Source organism: Setaria italica, chromosome I, assembly GCF_000263155.2.
Source record: "Setaria italica strain Yugu1 chromosome I, Setaria_italica_v2.0, whole genome shotgun sequence".
NCBI classification, from domain to species: Eukaryota; Viridiplantae; Streptophyta; class Magnoliopsida; order Poales; family Poaceae; genus Setaria; species Setaria italica.
The window spans coordinates 366,129-391,734 of record NC_028450.1 but is presented as its reverse complement, the minus strand read 5'-3'; the positions used below and the strand labels follow the sequence as shown (position 1 = coordinate 391,734).

The 25,606-nt window shown below is 47.3% G+C and overlaps 3 protein-coding genes across 4 annotated transcripts; 2 read left to right on the top strand and 1 right to left on the bottom strand.

Annotated features, from left to right (window-relative positions):
- The first annotated feature begins 2,616 nt into the window (after positions 1-2,616).
- LOC101773394 lies at positions 2,617-4,255 on the top strand. Its single transcript, XM_004951159.4, has one exon. It carries the CDS (start codon positions 2,755-2,757, stop codon positions 4,003-4,005), a length of 1,251 nt encoding a protein of 416 aa, XP_004951216.1. The 5' UTR covers positions 2,617-2,754; the 3' UTR covers positions 4,006-4,255.
- Positions 4,256-5,422: 1,167 nt separating this feature from the next.
- On the top strand, positions 5,423-8,275 carry LOC101775445 (cytochrome P450 89A2-like). Its single transcript, XM_012844295.3, has 2 exons — positions 5,423-7,192; positions 8,257-8,275. The coding sequence occupies exons 1-2, from the start codon at positions 6,135-6,137 to the stop codon at positions 8,273-8,275; spliced, it is 1,077 nt and encodes a 358-aa protein (XP_012699749.1). The 5' UTR covers positions 5,423-6,134.
- Positions 8,276-16,516: 8,241 nt separating this feature from the next.
- LOC101772985 (DExH-box ATP-dependent RNA helicase DExH12) lies at positions 16,517-25,339 on the bottom strand. 2 transcript variants are annotated; one of them, XM_012847607.3, is made up of 5 exons: positions 25,194-25,339; positions 24,358-25,112; positions 21,996-24,254; positions 20,092-20,481; positions 16,517-19,958 (listed from the first exon to the last, which is right to left on the bottom strand). In XM_012847607.3, exons 2-5 carry the CDS (start codon positions 25,075-25,077, stop codon positions 16,791-16,793), a joined length of 6,537 nt encoding a protein of 2,178 aa, XP_012703061.1. In that variant the 5' UTR covers positions 25,078-25,112; positions 25,194-25,339; the 3' UTR covers positions 16,517-16,790. The 2 variants fall into 2 exon arrangements, with proteins under 2 accessions (XP_012703061.1, XP_012703060.1); XM_012847606.3 differs by having other exon boundaries at positions 24,358-25,082.
- Positions 25,340-25,606: the final 267 nt, after the last annotated feature.

Genomic DNA, 25,606 nt, shown 5'->3' with positions numbered 1-25,606 from the left:
TAACCTGTTGATTGGCAAGGAAGAATACGTGTCAGATCCAGAAGTCGCGATCGGCTAGATTTCCGATCTCGAGAAAGCTAATCATTATATGTGGCTGCAGCGAAAAGAACAAAGCTGAAGGTGAGGAGCAGGGTGAACAAAAGAGCAGCAGCAGTGTAAACAGGAGAGGCAGAGGGAGAGGGAGAGGCAGAGGGAGGAGAGGGAGAGGGAGAGGGAGAGGGAGGAGGAGCAGCGTAAACAAAAAGATGGAGGAGGATGAGGAGCCTCCTAAACAAGAGATGGAGGAGGATGAGGAGGAGCCCAAACAAGAGATGGAGGAGCCTAAACAAGAGCTGGAGGAGGAGCTTGAGGAATGAGCCATGACAATTGCCAAGTGAATGAGCATCTGGTGGATATGTGTGTGGCCTCCCCTCGTGTGTTTTGGTTTAGGTCGGTAGGCCCCGCCAGCATGTTGCTGGGACCTGCGAGGTAGCCATTAGGGCTAGGGCAGTCTGTTGTACCTTTGTAGTATCGATTTTGGGGGATGACAGTATGACACTGCACTGCTGATCTTGTGACACAACTGTTGATCTCAGCTGATGTACTGATCTAGGTGCACTGCTGTTTGTCGTCGTTCTGTGCTGGTGAGTGTTGGCAGGTGTGGTATTACGCGGCCGGGTCAGTTGGCCCTTCTCGCCAAAGACTATACTGCTTGTGGCTCACCTTGACCGGCCCCAGACGAGACGATAGAAGTATCATGCACAGCATGGGCGGGCAGCAGAGGATGGCTCGTCATTTTCGCAGGTTAAGTCGGGTCGGGTATCCGTTATATTCGGTCCTGGTAAAAGACGTGTACAGTCTAGTCAATCAGCAGCCGATACTGATTGGCCACCGTCGATCCGCCACGCCGGCGCCGGGACCGATCGCCGGAGGTGGAGAAGAGAGGAAGATGTGGAAGGGCAAAAATTCGAGTGTATGGAGGAGGGTATAACAATCCCCTAGCGCAAGTGATGCGTCGTCGATCATGTTTGGTTGTGCAGGTGCACACATGAAGAAGACGATCGACGCAACCGGGCAGTAAAGGAAATTATCACGTTGACAAATAAACTAGTCCAGTCCAATACCTTTCCTCATAGACGACACACACACGTGGCGCCAGAAGAACGCAAGCCGTAGATGATCCGTGGGGGCGCCGTAGTCGGCGGTGTCGATCTGTCCGCGCAGTACGACGGACGGACGGATGGCCCCCCTGTATATCCGAGTGGGTGGGTCCATGCGGATTCGCTGTGCACACCACAGGACCGGGTCCATGCCCCGGACATTGGACATACTCCAACGCCCGGTTCAGCAGCGCCTAGTACGTTTTTACCATACATTGGTCCATGTCCCTTTGGTTGAGTATGCATGCGAAGCATGATAGCAGCACTGACGACAAAATGGTATTCGAGAGACTGACTAGAGCAGTTCATCGTTGACAGACACAATTTTACAACTAGGCAGTATGTGCCACTCAGCTGGTGAACTTTTTCGGTTATACATTTTTGTGATGGTAAGTGACGACTCTTTCCTTCTTCTTCTTCTGAGAATGTCACTCAGTTTCATGGTCGCTTGCATCGTTATTGTTCCGGATTGGACGCTTTTGAATTCTCTCAGGAGTATGCTAGCTACTTCCCATTGCTCCAGTGCGATGATAACCAAAGTGCTGTTCTTGAGAACGGTTGCCACATGTTCTTCACTAGACAAAAGAGGATAGCTGAGGTTCCCAAGTGACAAAACGGAATATACCTACCAAATTTTGGCTTTGGCATTTGTCTGCTGCTCTATCACATCAGATGGCATCCATACACGCATTGCCGTCTTGCCAAGATCAAAACAAAATCCCTCCCAACCGTATACAACTCCAGCGTACATTTTTTAGTTTTCCGAGTTCTTATTAAGTCAGCTGGCACCGTATACAACTCCATCTATTAGCTGTAGAGACACACCTTTTTTTTTATAAAAAAAAACTTCGGATAGGGACATAAACATATGTCTCTCTTTTTTTTCTTATCACTTACAAACTTTGTACATTATACTCAAAAGCTGGCAGAGCTTCATAGTATCAAGCATCTGAGCTGAGCGGATATTTGCGCAGAGTCTTTTTCTTTCTTTAATAAGCAAAAGGGACATCAAAGACCAATGCAAAAAATGAGAAAAGAGTGCAAAATGTTTTTTTTTTAAAAAAAAAGAGAGGAGAAACCAGCTACATTAGTAGCAGGAGCAAAGAAAAGACAAAAATATAGGTGTCCATCATCCGATAAAAATCTGGCAGAGTAAAATAAAATTAAAGGGAAGAGAGAGAGAGAGAGGAAATGGTCAGCAATGCCCCCCCGGCAGAGGAGAGGCGAGGCGAGCCGAGTCAGCAGCCCATACACGCACACTCGTAGTGCTACCCAACCAAGTCAGCAACGAACCAGTCCACCACCGCTCCTCGCTCCTCTCTTTCTCACCAGCGCCTCACCTGCTTCACCTCACCGACGCGTGGGACCACACAATCGTGACCCCACGCGTCAGTCACACCTCACCAGGCATGGCGCGTGCCGAGCTCACCCTGCCGGCCGCCTGCGGCGTGTCCGTATAAATGGCGGACACGCAGGAGCAGCGGTTCCCCACCATTCCCTCCCCTCCACTCTTTCTCCGACGACCACCACTCCTGCTCCTCCCCAGAAGGAAAACCCAAAGCCCAGAAGAAGCCCAGGCCCACCAGCCCGAGCCCGCCGCCGGGGAGACCAGGCCATGGCCGCCCCCGAGCCGCCGCCGCCCTCCGGGATGGGCTTCTTCGGCATGCTCAGCTTCCGCCGCAGCGCCACCGCCGTCGCCTCCTTCGACCCCGCGCAGGACGACGAGCTCCTCGCGCTCGACGCGCTCCAGGCCCACGTCGCCGACCGCCTCCAGGCCCTCTCCGCTTCATCCTCCCCCGCCTCCCCGGCCCTCTCCCTCCCCTTCCTCTCCAAGCTCCTCGACGCCGTCCTCTCCTCCGACGCCGCCTTCCGCGCCGTCCTCGCCGTCGGCCCCGTCGCCGCCGCGCTCGCCAGGCCCCCCGCCGACCGCCTCGCAGCCGACCTCCTCGACCGCGCCGTCAAGACGCTCGACGTCCTCAACGCCGCCTCCCTCACACTCACCTCGCTCCGGGCCGCGCACCGCGCCGCGCTCACCGCCGCCACCTGCCTCCTCGCCCCGGCGCTCCACCGCGCGCACCTCGCACGCGCGCGCAGGGCCATCGCCAGGCTCTTCCCGGACGACGCCAGGGCCGGCGTCGGCGCCGGCTCCGCGTCCTCGCCGTGCTCCCGCACCATGCGGGCGCTCTCCTTCAGCGTCTCCAAGAACTGGTCCGCGGGCCGCCACATGAACGCCATGGCGGCGCACCTCGCGCCGCCGCCGCAGGCGCCCGCGGCCGCGGCCGGCGCGGGATGCGGGCTCGGGCTCGCACTCTACACCATGAGCTCGGTCCTCGTCTTCGCCATGTGGGCGCTGGTCGCCGCGGTGCCGTGCCAGGACCGGGCGTCCGCGGCCGTCAGCCCCCCCGTCGCGCCGCCCAAGCAGGCGCAGTGGGCGGCGCCCATGTCGGCGCTCCAGGAGCGGATCGCCGAGGAGTGGAGGCGGAGGGAAAAGAAGGGGTCTTCCTCCGGCCCGGCGCCCACGGCGGGGCTCCTCGCGGAGATGCAGGCCGTGGAAAGCGCCGCGCGCGACCTCAACTGCCTGCTCGAGGAGATCGCCGAGGAGGAGGAGGAAGAGGAGGAGGGACACGGGATCGTCGGCGAGGAGCGCGCGCGGGAGGTGACGGAGCGCGCCGAGGAGCTGGCGGCGGCGTGCCGGGCGCTGGAGGACGGACTGGCGCCCCTGGAGCGGCAGGTGCGCGCGGTGTTCCACCGCGTCGTGGCCTGCCGCGCCGAGGTCGTCCGCTGCATCGACCACAGCTCGCGCACCGCCACCGCCGCCGCGTCCGCGTCCGCCGGCGTGCCGCCGCAGCACCAGCACTCCTTCTGAGCCACCAAATTAGGGGTGTTGTTTGCCGATGAATTGCTTGCTTTGGGGTCGCAAAAAAATTATTTCTTTCCCCATTGCCATGAACTGTACCATTCTTTGATCTGTAATTCCTGTCCTACCTGTAGATTATGAGCCTGCCTGTAAAAACTAACATCTCTTTTGTTTGGATTAGTGTGTATTGGTAGAAGAGATTCTTGTTGTATGAACTAGTACCATCAGTGGTGTTGAATTCTTGACTGGTTTCTCTCAACTCTGATCATGTACTGCTGCCTGTGCCCTGGATTGGCAATCTCTGATCTCCACAACAACAACTAACTGTATGAATCAACAAAGCAATTGGGCCAATTGCAGGTTGCAGTTGACCTGACAGGCCGTGTGCTTTGCTGACTGAATCTTTTCTTCCATACAATTCAATTCATTCAGGTCAGTGGGGTGGCAACTTGGGATTGACATTGCAGCTTTCTCCTGTTGCTTTTGCTTGCAAAGGACCCTAGTTGGTGGACGCATGGCAGCCGTTGGGGTTGGGGAAGATCAGTGTGGATAAAATTTTGTAAGTGTATATTGCTGATAATTCGTTGGTGCATGCTGTTGAATCAAACAAGCGGTTGACTGACCAAGATTTCCATGGCCAGGGATGTGCAGGCCACCAAGGGGGCAGCACAGCCTGAGCTGGGCGTAGCTGTGAGACCTTGGCACTTTTGCCAATTGTCACCACCTCCTCCATCCTGGAGACTAGTTCAACTACTCATAGGATCACTGTGTAAACAATCACAAATACAGATAAATAATGATATTCTATGACTAATCAATCTTCCAGCGTTCCTGAAGCTGTACTGCTAGCTGAATGCCACTACTAGCAAAGATTCTTCTTCTTGTTCTTCTTGTTCCTTTTTGTAAAGCAAGGATAGACTGGATGATGCCGTGCTAGCTGCTTTAGGGCTCTATACAGGATCAAAAAATGGTTTAGTTCAACTGTCAAAGAGACGCACCAAAGTGTGCTCTCACTTGTTCCTTGCATAGTATGCAGATGCAAGTTTTCCTAAAACGCTACCAGCATGGTTAAGAGCATGATGTATAGCTACTTTACTTCAAGTCCCAACAGCAAAGCAGGAAAGCTCTATTGTCACTCATCTTTTCATCACATGTTCCATGCTGTCATATATTAACAAGTTGACCATTAATAGTGCTTCGGTTAGTATATAATTCCAACGCTAAGCACAACTCAGATGCAGCACTCATTAGCTCCGATCATCATTAGGTGCACCCTTGCATTGCACGGCAATGTACTAATGCATTCATGTGCTTGGCTAATCCCAACCAAAGGACTCTGGTTGCACCAACCAGCAGCTTTTGTTGAAATACCTACAAAATTCAAATTTCCTCAATCAAGCAGCAGCAAGGTGGAGTATAACCTATACAAGGCTATCCCTGAAGAAGTTTCTCCGAATAAAAAGGTACTCCTGAAACTGCATGCGAAGCTGTCAATTTGTTCTAGAAAGGGATGGAAATGTATGTGGTTTATACATTTTTGTGAACGATAAGGCTTCCACTACCTGGAGCGCCCAAATCTATTGATAGGGAACTGAGGCTCGATTGGTGGAGAAAGACGACATTTATTTGAAGATCTAGGCTTCCAATTAAAGATGATTCGAACCAAACTACTGTAACCACTGATTATATATGAACAACGCATGGCATCATTCAAGTGACAAATGGAACATGAATCACAATGAACAATTGCAAATATACATGAAGTATGCAACGGAGATAAAAATCAGTTAGCCTAATCGACAAAGTGACCATGAGAATAAGAACATGAGCTTTGATCCATGGCAATTGATCCAAGTGACAACAAGTGCAACACGGCGCAACAAAGGAAATGCTTACATACACGCATATACACTTGGGTGATCTTGAGATTCATAAAATGAGCATGGCCGCCTCGCTATCCACGGGAACATCAACTATCAACTGAACTACAAGAATAATTAACCATAAATATGAGTACATAACTGAACTAAAAGAATATCGACATTATCGCAGAAATCAATTGATCATAAGCGCAGGCATCGCCATTCGCCTCCTCCTCTGCACGCAGCAATGGAGCCTCCTCTCGCTTCACGGCGGCCATGCTAGCAAGAACAAGCTCCCTCTTCGCGCCCGCCGGTGCTGCTCTTCCGGCGGCCATCTTCGACCTCGCCCCGCTCCTCCAAGACATGCACGCGCGCTACGGCCCCGTCATCTCCTTCCGCCTCGCCCGCACGCTCGTCTTCGTCGCCGACCGCCGCCTCACGCACCGCGCCCTCGTCCAGGGCGTCGCCACCTTCGCCGACCGCCCACCGCCCGTCGACCCAGCCAGCCTCTTCAGCGCCGGCGGCCGCGACGTCAGTTCCTCGCCCTACGGGGCCTACTGGTGCCTCGTGCGCCGCAACCTCGCCGGCGAGGCGCTGCAGCCGGCCCGCCTCGCCCTCTTCGCGCCCGCCAGGCAGTGGGCGTGCGACGGCCTCGTCGCCAGCCTCTGCGCGCTCGCCGGCGGCGGCGACGACGGCAAGGCCGCCGTGGTCACGCTGAGGCCGTTCCTGCGGCGCGCTATGTTCGAGCTGCTCGTGTACATGTGCTTCGGCGCGCTGCGAGTTCCCGACCCCGACGAGGGTGACCGGCAGCTGACGGACACCGAGATGGTCAGCCTCTGCTCCGAGATCCTCAACGGCGGCACGGACACGACGGTCACCCTGGTGGAGTGGATCATGGCCGAGCTGGTGAACCACCCCGACGTCCAGGCCAAGGTGCACGATGAGGTGAAATCCAACGACGGCGGCGACATGCAGGCGATGCCGTACCTGAAGGCCGTGTGGACGGCGGCGCGGGAGTTCCGGCCGGAGCGGTTCCTGGACGGCGGCGAGGGCTACGGCGTGGACATCACGGGGAGCAGGGAGATCAAGATGATGCCCTTCGGCGCCGGGCGGAGGATGTGCCCCGGATACGCGGTGGGCATGCACCACGCCGAGTACTTGGTGGCGAGGATGGTGCGGGAGCGGGAGTGGCGGCCGGCGGTGGACATGGCGGAGGCGCTGGACTTCACCGCCGTGATGAAGCACCCGCTTCGTGCACGCATCAGCGCCAGAAAAATAAGCCAAACTTATGTGCGTGTTGCTAAATTGGTACTGTACGTGTACGCGCATCATTGGTATACCAATGCCTCCCTCGACCTACCTTCCCGGGATCCGACCTCCCCTGCGGTGGCGGCAACCTGCCGATGTCTGGGCCCACCAACCTCCCTGGTGGCAAGCTGCCGATGTCCGGGCCCACCAAGGTGTCTTCCGTGGATAGGATCAGTTTCCTTCCCGGCGACACGCGCGCAACATCGTGTCTCGACTGTCGATTCCCAATAAGGGACGCGGTCAGAACAAATGACATTTATACACTAACCATATCACACCATCAGAACCAGTTGTAAGGTGCCCTCGACTATGCTTCCCACCACGGTCCCAGCCAACACCCCACCAGACGATCCAGCAGGCCGCTACGTGTCGGGTGGCGGAGGGCTAGGCAGCGGCGGCTGGCGGGGTGGAGGAGTTGGGGATGATGACGGCGGAGGGGGAGGAGGGGCAGCAGCCGGCGGTTGGAACCGCCTTCTTGCGCTCCCCGCACGTGCCGTAAAGCATCGACACCGAGTCGATGCCGAGGTTGGCTTCGGTGAAGGCGCTTTACTCGCCGATGCTGCAGAGACAGCTGCTATCCAGGTTGTCTACAGTGTCCAACAACGCCGAGCAGCAGTCTGGAGGAGGAACGGCTGTCAAGAATGTACACTGCTCCGCCAACCTTGCCACAAGAGTAGAGTTGTTGCATTTCTACGCCATTCCTACTCATGCATGTCATTATGTCTACATTAATTAGATAGATGCGTTGTGTTTGTGGCTAACAGTTAACTCAAATGAAACCAACTAACTGCAAACCGACTACTCCAGCTACTTTCATTGATCTATGGCAAAAAGAATAAACTACTACTACTATAATGAACAATACTCCTTCCACGGCGTATAAGAAACTAGATAAGGATGAGGAGGGTTCTAGAGTTAGGATATTTTGTATTAAAGAGTGTGGAAGTTGCCACATGACAACGCCACAATGATCATGAGCATCTATGAATAGAGGTGCTTCACTGCCTCCTAGCCGATTTCTCAATAGTGAGCGAGACTAATTATTAACATATACATGTAGAATTTCTGCAATGTTTGCTGCAATCAACAGGTTCATCCTAGAAGGTTGAAGAAAACAAATAAACTCTGCTTAGAAATTAACTCCAAAGTATCTAACGCTAAAATGCAAGTCAAATGTACATCATAGTTAGGTTCATCCTGCTACAGGACACCAAAAACATCTCCATAGAGTTGGCGTCCATGCTGTCGGAGAGAAAATACAATGTAAAAAAAAGACATAAGATTATACCTCATCACCAAACATTTTTTTGTAGAAGTTTTATGTTTGGTATTTCATGTCCCTCTTTTATTATTTGAACTTCAGCATCCCTATCCTAAAAAAAGAACAAACACAAATTATAGAAAAAAATAATAATCACACAATTATATTGTACAAATCAAAATTGAATAGCAAATACCTTTATTTTTTTCCAATGCTTCACATCCCAAGACTCCTAATCTTGTCAGCATCTTTTCTTTCGGAATGTACAACTAACTAGGTTAAATAGCAAAAACCAACTAGGTTCATCTCCTAGCATTAGCAACAACACATCCACGATTAAATGCTAGCGATATAAAGTGGCCTTAGAGGAAGGGCGCAGGACAACCGAACCGATGTGACCTAGCAAGGCGCGAGTAAATACACAGCAAAATAGCCTGAAACCCCAGCGCTCGCACAGAAAATCAACGCATGCACACACGATTGAAGACTAGACTCAAGGGGATGGGGGAGCAAAGCGCGGGAGTCACTACCTTTTGCTCCGGCGGTGGCAGAGGAGGAGGAGGAACGACCGGCACCGGCTCGGCGGCGGCCTCAGCGTCATCGGCGGCCGCAGGCGGCGGCACGCCGACGGCGTCCGCGGCAATCGGCGGCAGCTCGACGACCGCACCCGCGGCAATCGACGGCGGCTCGACAGGCATTTGCGCGATGACGGCATTCACGACAGCCATCGTTAGGGTTTCATCACAAAACCTATAACTTTGTATGAAACAGGTGCAGATCTGCTCCAAAGCAACTTATATCACCAAATTGTAGAAGCACTACATATCCATGGCAGCTTACCATGTATGGGTAGGGTAAGCTGCAGCTTGCCATTGCCTGGCAGGATTGGTATATCCATGGCCTCACAGGGGCGAGAGATTCGCAAGGAAGTGAAATACGGTGATATTGCATCGCCATGGGCAGAGCTACGCGGGCGGCCGGGCAGAGAAGAGAAACCCTAAGTATCGATCACATTGCCTTATGTCTCCCAGGCGGGCCTATGGACCTCTATGAAACAGAGGCGGCCCAAGGCACCCGCCTGGATCGCACATGCAGCCTGATGGACTACATCGACTGCCATGTCTCCCCGAGCGAGCAGCCTCACACATGCGGCCTAAAGTCGGATGGATTGCATCGACTGCCATGTCTCCTCGAGCGAGCGGCCTTGCACATGCGGCCCAAAACCGCATGGACTGCATCGACTACCATGTCTCCTCGAGCGAGCGGCCTTTCGCACATGCGGCCCGAAGCTGGATGGATCGGCTACCTTTGCTGCAAAGGTGCAAGATATAACACGAAAAATTATTAGATCTATAGAACAAATCAGTTGTACCGACAAAAAAATATGATTAGATCTAATCTTACCGACGAGCCGCCGCCGACTGTTTGCAGCCATCTCCCTGCTACGTCTCGCCGAATTTTCCACGGGACCAAGAGGATTGAGGAGGACTAAGGGGTAAATCCCTTTCAATCTGCTCCAAACCGAACAAGGCCTCAGAGATGTCAGCAAGGTCGTCGAGTTTGTTAATTTGTTCTCCTTGTCGCTAGATTAAATTCTTCATGGGACGGAGAACAGACTAACAGGCTTGACGACCTTGTTGAGTTCTCAAAGAGTTTGGCAAGATGATAACAGAGTAACACGCTTGACGAACTCGCCGAGTTCTCAAAGGGGTCAGGATCTGCATCTAATCAGGAGGTGGGAGGGAGGGGGCTGGGCGCACGATGGTGTCGAGTACCGTGTTTATATAGAATAGGGCGACCAGGCCGTTCGTGCCAAGCGCCTAGTGTTTAATTGCGTGCCCATTTGCATGCCAGGCCTATATTATATAGACCTAATCAGGTCTTTTTTCCATGTGCCTCTAAAGTTTAGCTGGTTAAATTTTGCTGCTAAGAATTTAAACAGGTCCAGCGAAAACTCAGCTAAATTTTAACTACAACAAAAAAAACTTTAGCCATATAGCTAGTCAAGAGTAGCTAAGACCAGCTAAATATGATCAAAGACCAAAATACCCCTACGGGTTTAGCAAAACTGCCACAGCATTAACTCATGAAGAGGGCCGCCAGCAATACAGGAAGGGTAGCATGGTCACTTATTTTCAACAACTAGCAATTACCTAACCTTTAGCAAGTTAAAAAGGCTTCAATCTTTGATACAAACATTACCCATCTTTTGATCGGTAACCGCACAAATTAGTTTGCTTACCTGCATAGGAGTTATGGTATGGTAGATGGTAGAGTTACCATTCTCCTTTTCCTCCTCAGTCCTCCACACACTAAAACACATACAATCCTCGCAGAAATTCACGGTATTTCTAAGAGGACCACACAGATACATTATTCTTATTCACTTATTGCATTTTCATTTGTTATATGCAAAGCAAAGTTAAAAAGGAAACAACTCCCACATATGTAAGCTCTGAAACTCAATACTGTTACAGGATGAAAAGAAACTGAAGAATCCCCATTGACCTAAAGCATCGTGACAATGCTTCACCAAAAAGCTTGTAGAATTTTAAAGTAAAATACTGAATTCACGTGACAATAAATCTGATAAATAGTGCAATGTGACATTACCTCTTAATATCTCATAAATAGTGCAAAAAATTATTTCTTTCCCCATTGCCATGTACTGTACCATTCTTTGTAATCGCTGCCGGTGGAGTGCGTTTGTGTTTCCTGTCCTACCTGTAGATTATTAGCCTGCATGTAAAAACTAACATCTCGTTTGTTTGGATTAATGTGTATTGGTGTGAGTGTTGAATGATGGAATTAGAGGTATTTTACGGTTTATTTTCATTCGAATTAGAGAATAAAACATCATGTCTCGACTGTCGATTCCCAGTAAGGGACGCTGTCAGAACAAATGGCATTTATACACTAACTATATCACGCCACCAGAGCTAGTTGTAAGGGTGCCCCCGACTATGCTCCCCACCACGATCGCAGCCAGCACCCCACCAGACGGTCCAGCAGGCCGCTACGTGTCGGGCGGCGGAGGGCTAGGCAGCGGCGGCTGGCGGGGTGGAGGAGTTGGGGATGATGACGGCGGAGGGGGAGGAGGGGCAGCAGCCGGCGGTTGGAACCGCCTTCTTGCGCCCCCCGCACGTGCCGTAAAGCATCGACACCGAGTCGATGCCGAGGTTGGCTTCGGTGAAGGCGCTTTACTCGCCAATGCTACAGAGACAGCTGCGATCCGGGTTGTCTACAATGTCCAACAACGCCGAGCAGCAGTCTGGAGGAGGAACAGCTGTCAAGAATGTACACTGCTGCACCAGCCTTGCCGCAAGAGTAGAGTTGTTGCATTTCGACGCCATTCCTACTCATGCATGTCATTACTGTCTACATTAATTAGATAGATGCGTTGTGTTTGTGGCTAATAGTTAACTCAAATGAAACTAACTAACTGCAAACCGACTACTCCAGCTACTTTCATTGATCTATGGCAAAAAGAATAAACTACTACTACTATAATGAACAATACTCCTTCCGCAGTGTGTCCTATGTATGTAATAAACAATTACATACGGATCCTACACACTCCATCTTGTTTATTGGTCAGGAATGGAAACAATTGCATACCTCCTTTTGGTATCCTGACCACTGACGCCACGATGTCGCTGGGGCTGGCATGGGGTGCGAGTTGGGAGCTCGTAGCTGCTGCAGAGTCAGACACGAAATAAATATATGATCCAACAAGTCTTTTGCTGCATTCAGCTAGTTCAATGCAGTGCGTGTAGGGGGTGGGTGTTGAAATATGCAATGCATACTTGGAACATTCTAGATGATTGTGAAGATCTCAACTTTGTCATGTATAAGGATAAGATCACGGCAAGGTAAGAAGGTTCTAGATAATTGGAGAGAATGCATGAGCCATGATTGTCATACTTCATGGTGAAGTGTAGAATACTCTAGAACTAGATATTTTAGCATGGTAGAAATATAAGAAACTAGATAAGGATGAGGATGGTTCTAGAGTTAGGATATTTTGTATTAAAGAGTGTGGAAGTTGCCACATGGCAACACCACAATGATCATGAGCACCTATGAATAGAGGTGCTTCACTGCCTCCTAGCCGATTTCTCAATATTGAGCGAGACTAATTATTAACATATACATGTAGAATGTAGTATAATTATTAGCATATACTTGTAGAACGTAGAATAATAGCCAATTCTCTCTTCCATCGGAATAGTTTTGCAAAACTCACTCAACCTTATAGCATCATCTTTACAGGTTTCCACCACTTCATCATCAGAGTCAGCAAGTATATACCAATCGTACTAGAGAAATGGACTAGCAGCTGAAAAATGTATGCAAAAAGCAAAACACTTGTTAAAAAAGTGAAAAAGCAAAACATTTTTGGTTCAATATTTTTGCTTCTGCATTCTATAAAAAGCAAACACTAATTTTAGATACCAAAAAGAAAACACTTGTTAAAAGAGTGAAAATAAGTTCTTTTTATCAAAAAGAAAACACTTGTTAAAAGGGTGAAAATAAGTTCTTTTTTTAAAGCATGCAAATATACAATGTAAAAATAAGACATAAGATTATACCTCATCACCAAACATTCTTTGTAGAAGTTTTATGTTTGGTATTTCATGCCCTCTTTTATCATTCTAACTTCAGCATCCCTATCCTGAAAAAAGAACAAACACAAATTATAGAAAAATAATAATAATCACACAATCATATTGTACAAATCAAAATTGAATAGCAAATACCTTTATTTTTTTCCAATGCTTCACATCCCAAGACTCTTGTTGGGATTGTCTGTATAATTTATATATTCTATTCATTTTTTTCAATTTACTCACAATTTGTTCAATGGTGAGTAAAACTCCTAATCTTGTCAGCATCTTTTCTTTCAGAATGTATAACTCATCCTTTGTGAACTTGAGCTTGGGATTAGGCTCAATGTTATTTAATTTCATTATTTCTATGCAACAGGTGCATAACACTTGCATAGCAATTGGATCCCATATAATTTTCTTATCCACCTGCCACCATCAGAAAAGATCAATACATTAATACAAGTCAAATCAAATCTGAGGGAAATGACCTAGTTCCAAAGAACACCCAAAAGTATTAGTTCTATTACTCACCCTAAACCCAAGCTCCTTCCTCTGCGGAAGCTTCCACAGGTCAATCACATCAGTCGAACTATTTCAGGAGAAAAATTAGACGTGCATGTCTATTGTGCATACAAAACACTAAACAAAGAAATATAGGAACTCACCTTGAGATGGTATCCATAGACTCAGTTTCCTCGTCTTTAAGCTCTCAAGACAACATTTCTCTTAGTTTAACCTGGCAACAACATTAGAAGTTAAGAAAACAGATACATTGACATCTCGATGGTATTTGCTTTATGTGTGCAAACATTCATAATATAGATCACAGTAACTAGTCAACTAGAGTTTGGTTTGTTCATGCAAAACATGCAGGGAACAAATTTATTGTTAGACAATCCATTCTGCATCACAACAGATTCAAGATCGGGAAGCTGGAAAGGTCTAACACACAAACATAATTCGCAGAACAATAGAATATCAGCACAACTAATGGTAGCAACCTGAAAGGTAGGATCAAATTTATCATGACATTAAGACAAGAAATACTCAAGGCTAGATGTGGAGGCTTTATATTTGCATGAGGACAGTAAAAACACCCACAGCTCATGTGAATTCCACCGATAAGCAGCTTATAAGTAGAAACAAATGGACCATAAAACAATAGCATGATTACTGTACAAGGAAAGAAGCATTATAACATAGAACAGATAGCGAAATTGTTCCAAATAAGAAAAGAAGGAATTGACATCACAATAATCGAACTACAGAACATTCCTTCTGCCTGCACCTGAGTATCGATTAAGTGTGATTAATTGATCTTAATGAGAAAAGGAACTAGTGAAAAGAGGTATGGTGGTTCATATGTTGAGCAAGGCAAAAGTGCAAACAAATAGTTTGCACATGAACAGAAGAACACCACAACAACGTAAGCTGTCTAGTTGTCTATCAAGTATCAAGCTGATTTCATGATCCTTGTTTCAACAAGTGGGACTAGCTTAGGGATAGTATCAACCAGCTATCCGCTAGTTTTCTGTACTGTAATAAAGTCTAGTATAGGACATAAGCCCGAGCCTGTAGTCTACAAAATCTGCCAATATTTTGCTTTCAGAGCCATGTCTATAGGATGTGGGCCTTAGAATGTCAACTCTAGCTATGAGAATACTGAAATATTTGTTATGCTATAGGCAATTTGGAGTTAATAAACATGTATGAAAATGTAAGAAAAAATATTTGTAGAAACTGGTTCAGCTTTTCAGTAACTAGCAACTTAAAATGGTGCCAATCAGCCAATGTACTATCGGTGATTAGAAGCGCAGAACATAGAAAAGGTTAGACAAATAGGAAGCAAAAGATTGTGATTGCCGGGGAATGGGAAAAGGAAGAAGAGCAATCAAGAACACAAATGTTGTACTGGTTCTTGTTTAATTGAATTATTCCAGAGCTTGAATGTCTTGCATAATATAGAAATTAAAGAAAGAAAGAGAGAAAAATAGAAAACAAGATAAGATGGTCGGATCACTTAAGAAACAACAGAATCTATACGCTGGCCCAAATAAGCGGGGGGCGCCACGTTATGTTGTCACAAGTGATTAAGTGAAGTAGTTCAGTTGTAGTCTCTCCACTTCTTCAGCACTTAACTGCTATTGCAACGTCAATCTACAGTCTATACATACCCTCAAGCGTCTATGCCTGTTTAAATCTCCAATCTCAATAGATGATATGATGGTTAATTCGTTAAATATAGCAAACAGATTCAAAAATATACCAAATTTTAACATGGAATACCACATGTTGTATGTTGAGAGTAGAAAAAGTTTAAAGGTCAGAAGAGGAAAAAAATTATTTGCCGAGTGCCATAGGTTTACACTCGGCAAACATAATTATTTGCCGAGTGCCACATGTTTACACTCGGCAAACATGATGATGGTTGTACACGTGGCACGTTCTTTGCCGAGTGCCTACCTTTGCCAAGTGTTTTTTTGTCTCTTTTACCGAGTGTATTTGTTTGCCGAGTGTTTCCACTAACGGACGCTCAGCAAACGTACTAACGGATGGCAAACATACTGATAGATGTCCACGTGGCGTTTCTTCCCCAAATACCTCTATTTTGCCGAGTGTTTTTTCCCTCTTTTGCCGAGTGTAAATATTTTCCCGAGTGTTTTTTGACAGCACTCGGCAAATAGCTTCTTTACCGAGTGCCCGATAGAATGCACTCAGCAAACACCCAGTTTCCGGTAATGGAGCACCGCAGCGTGACGAATAGGCTAGGAATTCCAATTTGGATACAATACAGAAGCAAATTAAAAAAATAATCCATCGGTGCACAATATATATGAATATACATGTTGTTCATGACCACTGCTGTTACATGTTCTTCATGACCAGCATAAACACTCGTCACGTCTGTTCTTCCCCATGATTCAACGTTTATTTTCCTGCTTTGAAGAATGCTGCCAAGTATAACAAGGAAGGCGACGACTAATGCAATGCAAGAGAATCTTGAATTTGAATGTTATGGGTATGGGGCATTTAGTTTTGTGGACATCCTGCCACGTTCTCCTTCTCCTAGGTGCTTCCATTTGTGGCATCGGGATTTTCGTTTCTGTTATTCCTAAACCTTTAGTTTGATCCTAGCTCATGATTGAATCATATCTCCTTTTTGTTACTCTTAGCTTCTGCTGCTTATGAATATGTGTCATCGGAATTGCTTCAGCTGTTTTCAATGAGGTTTGCTGTCACATCTATGGCTTCATGGCAGCCTGTTGCTTCTGTTGTGTTGGACAGCATCCTGGTGACGGAACTGCTTATGTCCCCATCAAGTAATTCAGAAGCAATTTTGCTTTTTTTTTAGCATCTTTTAACAAACAGGGTGAAACATGAGAGAAGGTATCAAGGGCAAAATCAATTCTGCATCAAGTTTTTTCACCCTCATAGCAGATACTGTCAACTATTAACTAGTGATAACATCATGCATGACGTGCTCAAAACTGCAATTGTCAAAATTTGCATCCAACCAGGAAGAGTCTCAACTATTATAGAGCACATCATCGTCCTTGCAAATATCAAAAGTTCAAAACAGGACTAAGGCTACCTGTAAGGCTCATGGCTGACCACAAGCAGCAGCTTACAGGTGCAAGAGTACAAGCACATAAAGATATATCTAAAACGTTTGGTTACGAGTTACAATACACTCTAGAAATATGAGTACAAGCAACCCCGTGTCAGATGACATAAATCTGTCGCTCTTCATCATCAATCTCCAGCATCCTTGACATCAACCGTGAACTCATACTCCTGGTCGCAGCCCAAGTAAGAATCTGACATCAAATAAATCATGTAATCCTTTCTCCCAGCTTCTGCAGGAGCACTGAACTCAAGCTTCACCCTTGCCCGCTTCTGCAGTGCGACTCTCTTGATTGCCAGCAACTGGTTGGTGGAGCTGTCACCAATCACCAGCCACCAGCCTTCTTCCTTGGGCTTGGGGAACCTCGGCGCATGAACTGGCCCAACCTCAGACGGCAGGTTCGTCATGTCACGCTCCAGCGTTACCTGCACTGTCACATTGTCACCGGCACTAATGTCGTCACCCTCACGGACCTCATAGGCCATATCAACATTGGGGAACCGCTTGAAGAACTCAATGATATCCTGCAGCTGAGAGTTTGATAGCTGCAACAGATCCCGCATCTCATCAATACCCATCTCAGCAAGATCAAAGATGCTCTCAATGGGCTTCCCTTCATTTTCCTGGCACCTCCGAGCCAAATCCTTTGTGAAGTGTGGAACTTGAAGCAGTACAGAATCACGATCCCACATGCCTTGTGTCACCATTTGACTCAACTCCATTGTATTAAGAGCAAGACTAAGCCAACCATTGCTGGATATAACATCAACCATTGCCTGGAGCAACCTATGGGCAGAAAGGAGAATTTCCCGCTGATCAGCTGCCAGGTTCCCAACAACATTGTGCCTTGAAAAATGGGCTTGCAGTAGAGCATTGGCCTTCACATGTGGATCACCATACTTGGGCTTCTCAATAGAGAATCTCTGGTGGCGAACAAGCCTCTCAATGAAATCTTCCTCACCTGGACGACCTGGAAGTTCTGCATATTCTGATGCAGATGCTAGAATCTCTAGGAGTCCTTTCATCTTAGTCTTCTGGGTCAGCATAGAACTGAAACGTTCAATAGTTGTGTAGCTAATATAGTAGTATGAAGCAATAAGGCCAAGGTTAAGAGGCTTCAGGTACATGTCCTCCTCTATAGCCACACACTTGCTTGATTCCAGGTCATTCAGGATTGTCTCAATCAACTCTGAAAGATGATCTGAAAGATGCCTGTGACTTACACCCTGAAGATTATAGTAGTTAGGATTCTTGGTCAGCCGCCGGTACATGAAAGTCCATGTAAGGTAGTCTACAGCATCTTGCTTGTTCTCCACAACACCAACCACCACCTCAGCATTCATATGATCGTGCAAGAAATGGTGAAGATTGCTCTCAACAGGGAAGGCCTCAAAAAGGAACTTCTTGTAGTACTCTTTGCGAGGTGCATGACATAATATAACACATTTCCCTGAGTTGTCTTGAAGTGGCCTGCTGGCATGACCCATCATCTGGAGCAGATCTGTTATTGGATAATCAGTGTGAGCATTCTCACGGCCATCATAATACTGAGTCCCCATGACAACAACCAAATGAGCAGGCAATGGTCTTCCCCAGCACATTGTGCTGCTTGCAACACACACTTGAATCCTCCCACCAAGGAACAGCTGGGTTACAAGTTCCTGATCAAGTTCACTTAGACCCTCATGCAAGTAGCCTACACCACATTTAAGCGTATTCTTAAGCGTCTCTTCTTCGACGCCACTGGTGAAAGTATCCATCTCTTCTTCTGACCCAAGGAGAAATGGTGTTCCACCACCCTCAACACTAGAGTACGCACACAAGTCCAATGCAGTCAACCTTGCATGCTTCCTTGTCGGTACATACACCAGGGCAGGCTTACCACTCTTTGCATGCTGTGTGATGGCAGTGTATGTAGGCTTTGTCATTGCTTGCATCCTTGCCTCAAAGTTTGCTATATCCACACCTTGAATGTGAATTTCCAATGGCACAGGTCGCACTGCCGGAGGGAAGTTAAAGAGGCCGTGAGAGGTGGCACCAATCCACTCACCAAGATCTTTAGCATTTGCGAGTGATGCTGAAAGTGCTACGATCCGTATGTTACTACCAATATGGCTTGAAATACGCCTCATCCTAGATACAATGACCTCCAAAACATGTCCCTTGTCAGACCCAAGTAGATGAAGTTCATCAACTATGAATAAGCTGACCTGTTGAATGTGCTTTCGCTGTTTCCACCGGCGAGACAGTGCATCCCACTTCTCAGGAGTACTGATTATGATCTCCCCTTTATCCAGAAGCTTCAAATCAGCTGCAGTTTCACCAGTGAGCTCAACTACCTTGGCAAATTCTCCAAATTTCCGCTCCCAGTCCCTGTATCTTTCTTTTGCAAGAGCTTCAATGGGAGCTATATACACAACCCGCATGTTGCTCTCACCAGACACTGCCCTCTGGTGGTTCCTTAGTATAGCAAACTCAGCACATATTGTCTTCCCACTGCCTGTTGGTGCAGCAACCAACACGCTATCATCACTATTATACAAGACGGTGAATACTTGAGTCTGGATGGGATTGAAATGCTTGAAAGAACTGTAGAGGCCCTCATATCGTGCATTTCTCAGTGCACTAACAGGAAGAGGCTGCAGATCAAGCAATTCAGTTGGTGGTGCATATTTTTCTGGTAGAATTAAATGCCTGAAGCAGACAGGGAGAATTGTCTGAGAACCAAGCCACTTATCAGACACAACACGAATAAAATACTGTGGGGGAAGCGGCTCATATATTGGCACTGTGAAGTTCAATGTATGATCTTCATCAACATATTGTTTCTTAAGCAAAAAATATTCATGGTGAAGAATGTACTCGCCATCATTGTCCTCAACTATAACCCAGAAGGGCTCCACATATCCATGTATTTTATCATCCCACTGGAAATCAGGAGTAATGGTCAGCTCAAAACCCAAAACTGTACGGGTAAAGGGTTGGACATGGGCTGACAGATTCAATTTTGGTAGCTGGTGGATGCACTTGTGCAGCTGCCTCCCCATCTTGGGATAGCGGATAAGTTCACCAATTTCCTGTGATGAAAGATCATAGTACCTCTCCCAAGCCAACTCCTTCTTCTCCAGTTTCATCAAAATCTCCTTTGGAATTCCAGGAAATTGGCGCAAGGGAGTTTGAACACTCCACATTTGTTTATCAACCATCTTGCAAAGATTCAGTGCCTTCTCTGCTAGTTGAGCCCATCCCCTCTTCAAAACAATCTCAAATAGTGCTCGTAAAAGACGGCCAGCACTCTGCATTACAGAAGGGAAAACATAACTATACAATACAATGTAAGCAAGAAATTCGGGTTCAGTAAGTGTATTCAGTAAGGTGAAAGCATGCGAATGAAGTTTAGAAAGTGTAGTTGGCAGAAAAACGCATTACCTGTCTAATGTAGACCATATCAGAACTAAGAGAAAGGCCTTCCAGTTTCAGCCTAGAAATGTATGCTTGCAGCAGAACATTGATCTTTGCACTGGGTTCCTCCAAGCTCTCTTTCACAGGAATCGGGACGCGATCCAAAAGCTTCGCAAGTTCCATTTTCTCATCTTGCCTGACACCAACATACTTGAATTCTTCACTCAGCGAAAACAGTCGACACAGCTCAATATCACCCATTGTAGGCTTCAGGTACTCATTGTATGTTGAGATAGTCCCATGACTAATATAGTAATAACTGGCAATCCTTCCCAGGTCAGTAACTTGAAAGTATCCTGTCTTCCTGTCATACTTTATCAAATTGTTCCTATCCAGTAGATTTGCAGCAGAATGTATCTGCAGCAGCATAAAAATACAAAAAGATCAAGAACAGAACGCACAGAGACAATATGCTGTAAAATGAATTGTATACACAATAACAACTTAAGCCAAAACTTCTTCAGATCTTGTAGTTAGTACCATGAAGTACACATAATACTCCAACAAATACAAGACTCATCTGGCACAAATGAATATCAGCAACCTACATCTTCTCTTCTAACCAAGAAAACAATAATTTGAAAGGGTTCCAATATGATTTACTTCCATTCATGTTAGCACATAACTATAGATACTTTCTGAAGCAAATTTTTTGCACAACAAATTTAACATGTCTGTCAAAAAAAATGTCCTACCAAAAAAAAACTGTAGCAATTTTCTATATGCCTACCCAATACCCATTTCACATTATTATCATATGCACATGAAATACATCATACAATGTGCAGGTGGTACAAACAAGTTTATGTTCTGAACCCGTGTACCTATGGAGGAAAAAAACTGTAGCAATGCTTTACCTAGCCAATACCCACATCGTTATTATTACACACATGTGAAAGGAACATACCAGTATGTATAGTGGAAAGATAAAAGAACATGCTCAAAAAAACTGGTTTATTTGGGCTATTCGACAACTAGTGCAACCACAACATGCAGCAATAAATTTATGTTGCACAGAGGAAAATGAACAAATACTACAAGGTCGTCCTACAGTATAAGTGTGTGTAGATCTTTGTAATTGCATAAGGAAACCATTACCCAAAGAAAGCAGCAATACGACACTGCAATACAATATTTCCTGAATATAAGTTAAAACTATGTTGCGAATGCAATACATAATTTACCCCTACTGCAGAGATTATTCAATGATGCTAGGCTAATTATTAGATTCTAACATAATAAGGCTGAGGAAATATTTTGCGTGTGCAGTTGTGAGAACCTATGTGGCAGATGACTTCTAGAAATAGATTGGCCAAAGAAGACACATTAGCAATTGGAGCACATGTATACATAGGAAAGGACCAAACTAGTGCAACCACTGCACATGCAGCAACAAATTTATGCTGCACAAAGTAATAAATACTACAACATCATCCAACAGTACAAGTGTTTTAGTAAACATCCTGTAATTGCCCAATGATGACTTTGCTCAAGTAGAGCAGCAATATGGCACTGGTACTACAGTATTTTCTGAATAGCAGTCAAGATTATTCAGCAATGATGCCAATGCAGATAACATATCTTAATCTACATGCCCTTACTGCAGAGATTATTCACCAACAATGCTAGGCTAATGCAAGTGTTGACTATTAGATTACAACAAAAGGCTTAAGAAATATTTTAGACGTGCATTTGTGAGAACCTATGGGCAGAAGACATCTAGAAATAGATTCACCTAAGGATATACATCATCAATTAGAGCACATTTACATAGGCAAGGTACACAGTAATTGAGAAATAAAACAGTAAGGATGAGCAAGTACCACGAACTTTAAAAAGTAAAAACAAACAGAAATACACAGTGTACTTACCAAGTCAGCTCTCCTTCCATCAAGTGTTTTATCACTCTCAAAGATGTCTGCTGGCAAACCATACAATGCTGGATTGCGGAGCATCCGAATATAGAGGTAAGTGTAGCCAAGCCACGAGCATGCCTCCCGAGCATTCTGAATAGTCCCCAGAACAATCTCTGCATTCAATTGATCAGCTAATTGGGATACAAACTGACTCTCAATAGGTAGCTGCTGATTCATAAGAGACAGGTAAAACTGCAATTCACTGTGGCCAGTCAAGATTATTCCCTCTCCATGTGTATCATACTGAGGCCTTCCTGCACGACCAAGCATCTGCATAACATCCAGCGGACTTAGTTCTGTCCAAGCACCTTTTTCCGGGTTGTAAATCTGGGTACCCTTTATAATAACAGTATGTGCAGGCAAATTGACACCCCATGCAAGGGTGGCAGTCGACACAAGAACCTGTATGTGCTTATCAGCAAAAAGTTCCTCAACGAGTTCACGGTCAACCCTTGCCATCCCAGCATGATGAATAGCAAACCCATACGGGAGGAGGTCTTTAAGATCATTGTTTTTGACAAGTTCTGCATGAGTGCCAAGGATCTCTTGGCTTGCACTCTCGTTCTTCAGGAAGCGGCTAACTGTGTCGTTAGCCAAAGCTGTATCTCTGATTGCTTTGGCAGTTTTCGCCGTCTCCTTCCTTGAGTGTACAAATATAAGCACTTGATGCTTACCAGCAGCAGCCATAACCTTCTCATAACAAATCTCATTCATCAACTGGAACCTCTGTAGTGGTTTCCTCACAGTGATCCCAATGTATTGCTGAGCAAGAGGGCAAGGCCGGTAACTGTTGTCAAAATGGAAAATGCTCTTTTTAGGAACACGCAAAAATAACGCAACATCTTCATAGTTTGGTAGTGTCGCAGAAAGCCCAACCAGACGAATATGTTCCTTGGTCGTCTCAATCTGCCTGACAGTCCTGGCAACAATGCTCTCCAGAACAGGCCCTCTGTTATCATGTAGCAGATGGATCTCATCAATGATTAACAGCTTTACCATTTGGGTATAGGTTCTGTCCCCTGATTTCCTAGTCACAATATCCCATTTCTCAGGTGTCGTGACAATAATCTGTGTTTCATCAATCTGTTGCTTGGTCAGGTTCTGGTCTCCGCTGAGTTCCCTAACAGTAACATTGAAAGGTGCCAAACGCTTTGATAGATTTCCAACAACTTCAGCGACCAAAGCCTTCATCGGGGCCACATAGACAATTTTGTACTTGGTATTGTCAAACTCTCCATCCTTCATATGCAGACCAATCTGTTGAAGGATCGTAAGAACAGCCACGTTTGTTTTACCAGCACCAGTCGGAGCACATAGAAGGATATTATCCGGCTTGAAAAGAGCAGTATCATAGACCCTGCTCTGAACTCTGTTCAGCGCAGACATCCCTTCAAAAGCTGGCTGCGCCCACTCTGGCAAGTCAGATATCTTCACAATCTTCTCCCCGGTTTCATATGGCTTAGCTTTCAATGCTGGCACATGAACCTCCTCGTATCCCTTGTGAGGGGTTCTAAACGACCCAGCAGGAAGTTCACATTTCTTGTTAGCCATGAAGAGACCACCCTGGTGAAAAGCGAGGCTGTCAAGATCAAGCAGCTGCCTCTGTCCTTTCAACCATCCACTCTCCATATCCCTCTCGGCTGCCCTGCGATCCCTCGGACCATCGGCGCCAGCACCATCATTGTTGAGGAGCCTCTTGGCCTCATCCCTGATGCTTTTCTCGAGGTTCTTCTGCCTCTCCTTTGCAGATGCTCTGGTTGCATGTAGCTGCTCCAATATTGGAGCCAAGCTCGGGTCACTAGCCATCTCTTCCTCTATCTTGGTCCTCTGTTCCTGATCTTCAGCCCTGGCCAAGCGGGTGCACCAAACAATCTTGAGACGGTTGCGCAGCAGCAACTTAATGAGATCAAACTTGTCATAGTCCAGGAGCATGACAAGGCGATTCTCGACATCTCTGTCATCACCCTCAGCAATGATCTTCAAGATCTCCTCCGCAAGCTTCTGGCTCTGCTGGGCGTCAATGTTCCCGTCCCCATATGCTTGGGATATCTTCCTCTGGAGCCAGTAAGCATCAATGTCCTGAACATTGATGGCCAGTCCCTGGTTGGCGTTCTGCATGTCATCGTCATCCAACTCGCCACCCATCTGCATGCCTCCAGGACCATTCAACTCCGTTGCTTCGTCCTCATCATCCTCATCCAAGTCATCTTGCACCTGACATGCAGCAGTAATAGTAAGTAAATATACATCTCAGTTAAGTTGAAGCAGGATGGCAAGACAAATATACTAAATGTATGCATATGTGCGTAGTTCGTACCTGATCAAAATCACTCTCCTCGTCTTCATCTGACTCTTCAAACTCGACAGCAACACCGACATCATCATCCAGGGTGGTGTCCATGGCATCGCCAGATGGCCCACCGGCAGCGTCGCCAGCTGCCGCATCGTGGAAGTCGGTGATGAGCTTGCCAATGGAGACGAGCTGGTCAAAGAGCTGGTTGGAGATGGGGTTGAGGAGCTGCTCAATGTCCTTCTTCTTGTCAGGGTTCTTGATCTTGTCATTCTTGAGGGTGGCGAGCACCTCGTCGGCGGCCCCAGCTAGGACATCGAGCGGCTGGCCGCCGAGCTGCTGCTGGATGACGCTGAGCAGGGCCTCGTAGGCGGCGCGCGTCTCCTTGGTCTGGGGCTTGTAGACGACGTCGTCGGTGAGGGAGAGGACGCTGACGTCCTGGGTGGAGGCGGCGCGGCGCCTGCGCTTGGCGTCGCGTCGGGGGATGTCGGGGTCGGCGGCGTCGCGCTTGGTCTTCTTGGTGCGCGCCTTGGTGAGCTTCTCCTCGAGCTCGGGCGGCCTGTTCTGGACGGCGCGGTCGCCGAAGGACCTGGGGTCGATGCGGCCATAGAGCGTCTCGGGCTCGCCGGTGGGCTCGTGGGTGTCGCGGGGGCGGGAGTCGGTGGTGAGGACGAGGCTGGAGTTGGCGCGGTACTCGTACTGCTTGAAGCGCGCGTGCGCCTCGGCGCCGCCGCCGAGGTTCGCCATGGGTGCTGCAGAATCGGCACGACGAGTTATCAAATCTGGATTGGAAACCTAATTAATCAGAGGCAAGCGGGGGGAGAAGCAATCGAAGCAGAAGAGAGCGGCGAGCAAGGTATTACCTTTGGAGCGGCGGGTAGAGGCGGAGTCCTCCTGGCGGTCTCCCGGCGGGGGAGGATCCGCGTCTCGTCGGCCTCCCGTCGCGGCGTCGGGGGGCGAGCGAGACTGCTAGGGATTTGCTTCGCTTCAGTGTTGGATTGATTTTCGATGCGGCGGGGGAGAAGAGGGAGACCCAAGCCCTAATCTTTTTTTTTTCTAGGCAGGCAGGTCGGTTCGAAAGGCCGAGGAGAACCGACTTGGGGCCCGACCGACTTACCTATCCTGGGCCGGCCCAAATAAGAAGAGCCCAAATGCGGCCCTGGTCTGTTAATGCGGCCCAAATGAATGGATTCAGGCCCAGCGGACCGAATGATCCATCGTACCATGTTCGTTGACTTGGTGCAAAGTACGTACGTGTTGGGAAAACAATATGGTT

Coding starts and splice junctions, on each gene's coding strand:
- LOC101773394 (XM_004951159.4), top strand. CDS start 2,755: ATGGCCGCCCCCGAGCCGCCGCCGCCCTCCGGGATGGGCTTCTTCGGC.
- LOC101775445 (XM_012844295.3), top strand. CDS start 6,135: ATGCTAGCAAGAACAAGCTCCCTCTTCGCGCCCGCCGGTGCTGCTCTT.
- LOC101772985 (XM_012847607.3), bottom strand. CDS start 25,077: ATGGCGAACCTCGGCGGCGGCGCCGAGGCGCACGCGCGCTTCAAGCAG. Junction 24,255..24,357: donor AGGAGAGTGATTTTGATCAG/GTACGAACTACG, acceptor GCTGCATGTCAG/GTGCAAGATGACTTGGATGA. Junction 19,959..20,091: donor ATATGGTCTACATTAGACAG/GTAATGCGTTTT, acceptor TCTGTAATGCAG/AGTGCTGGCCGTCTTTTACG.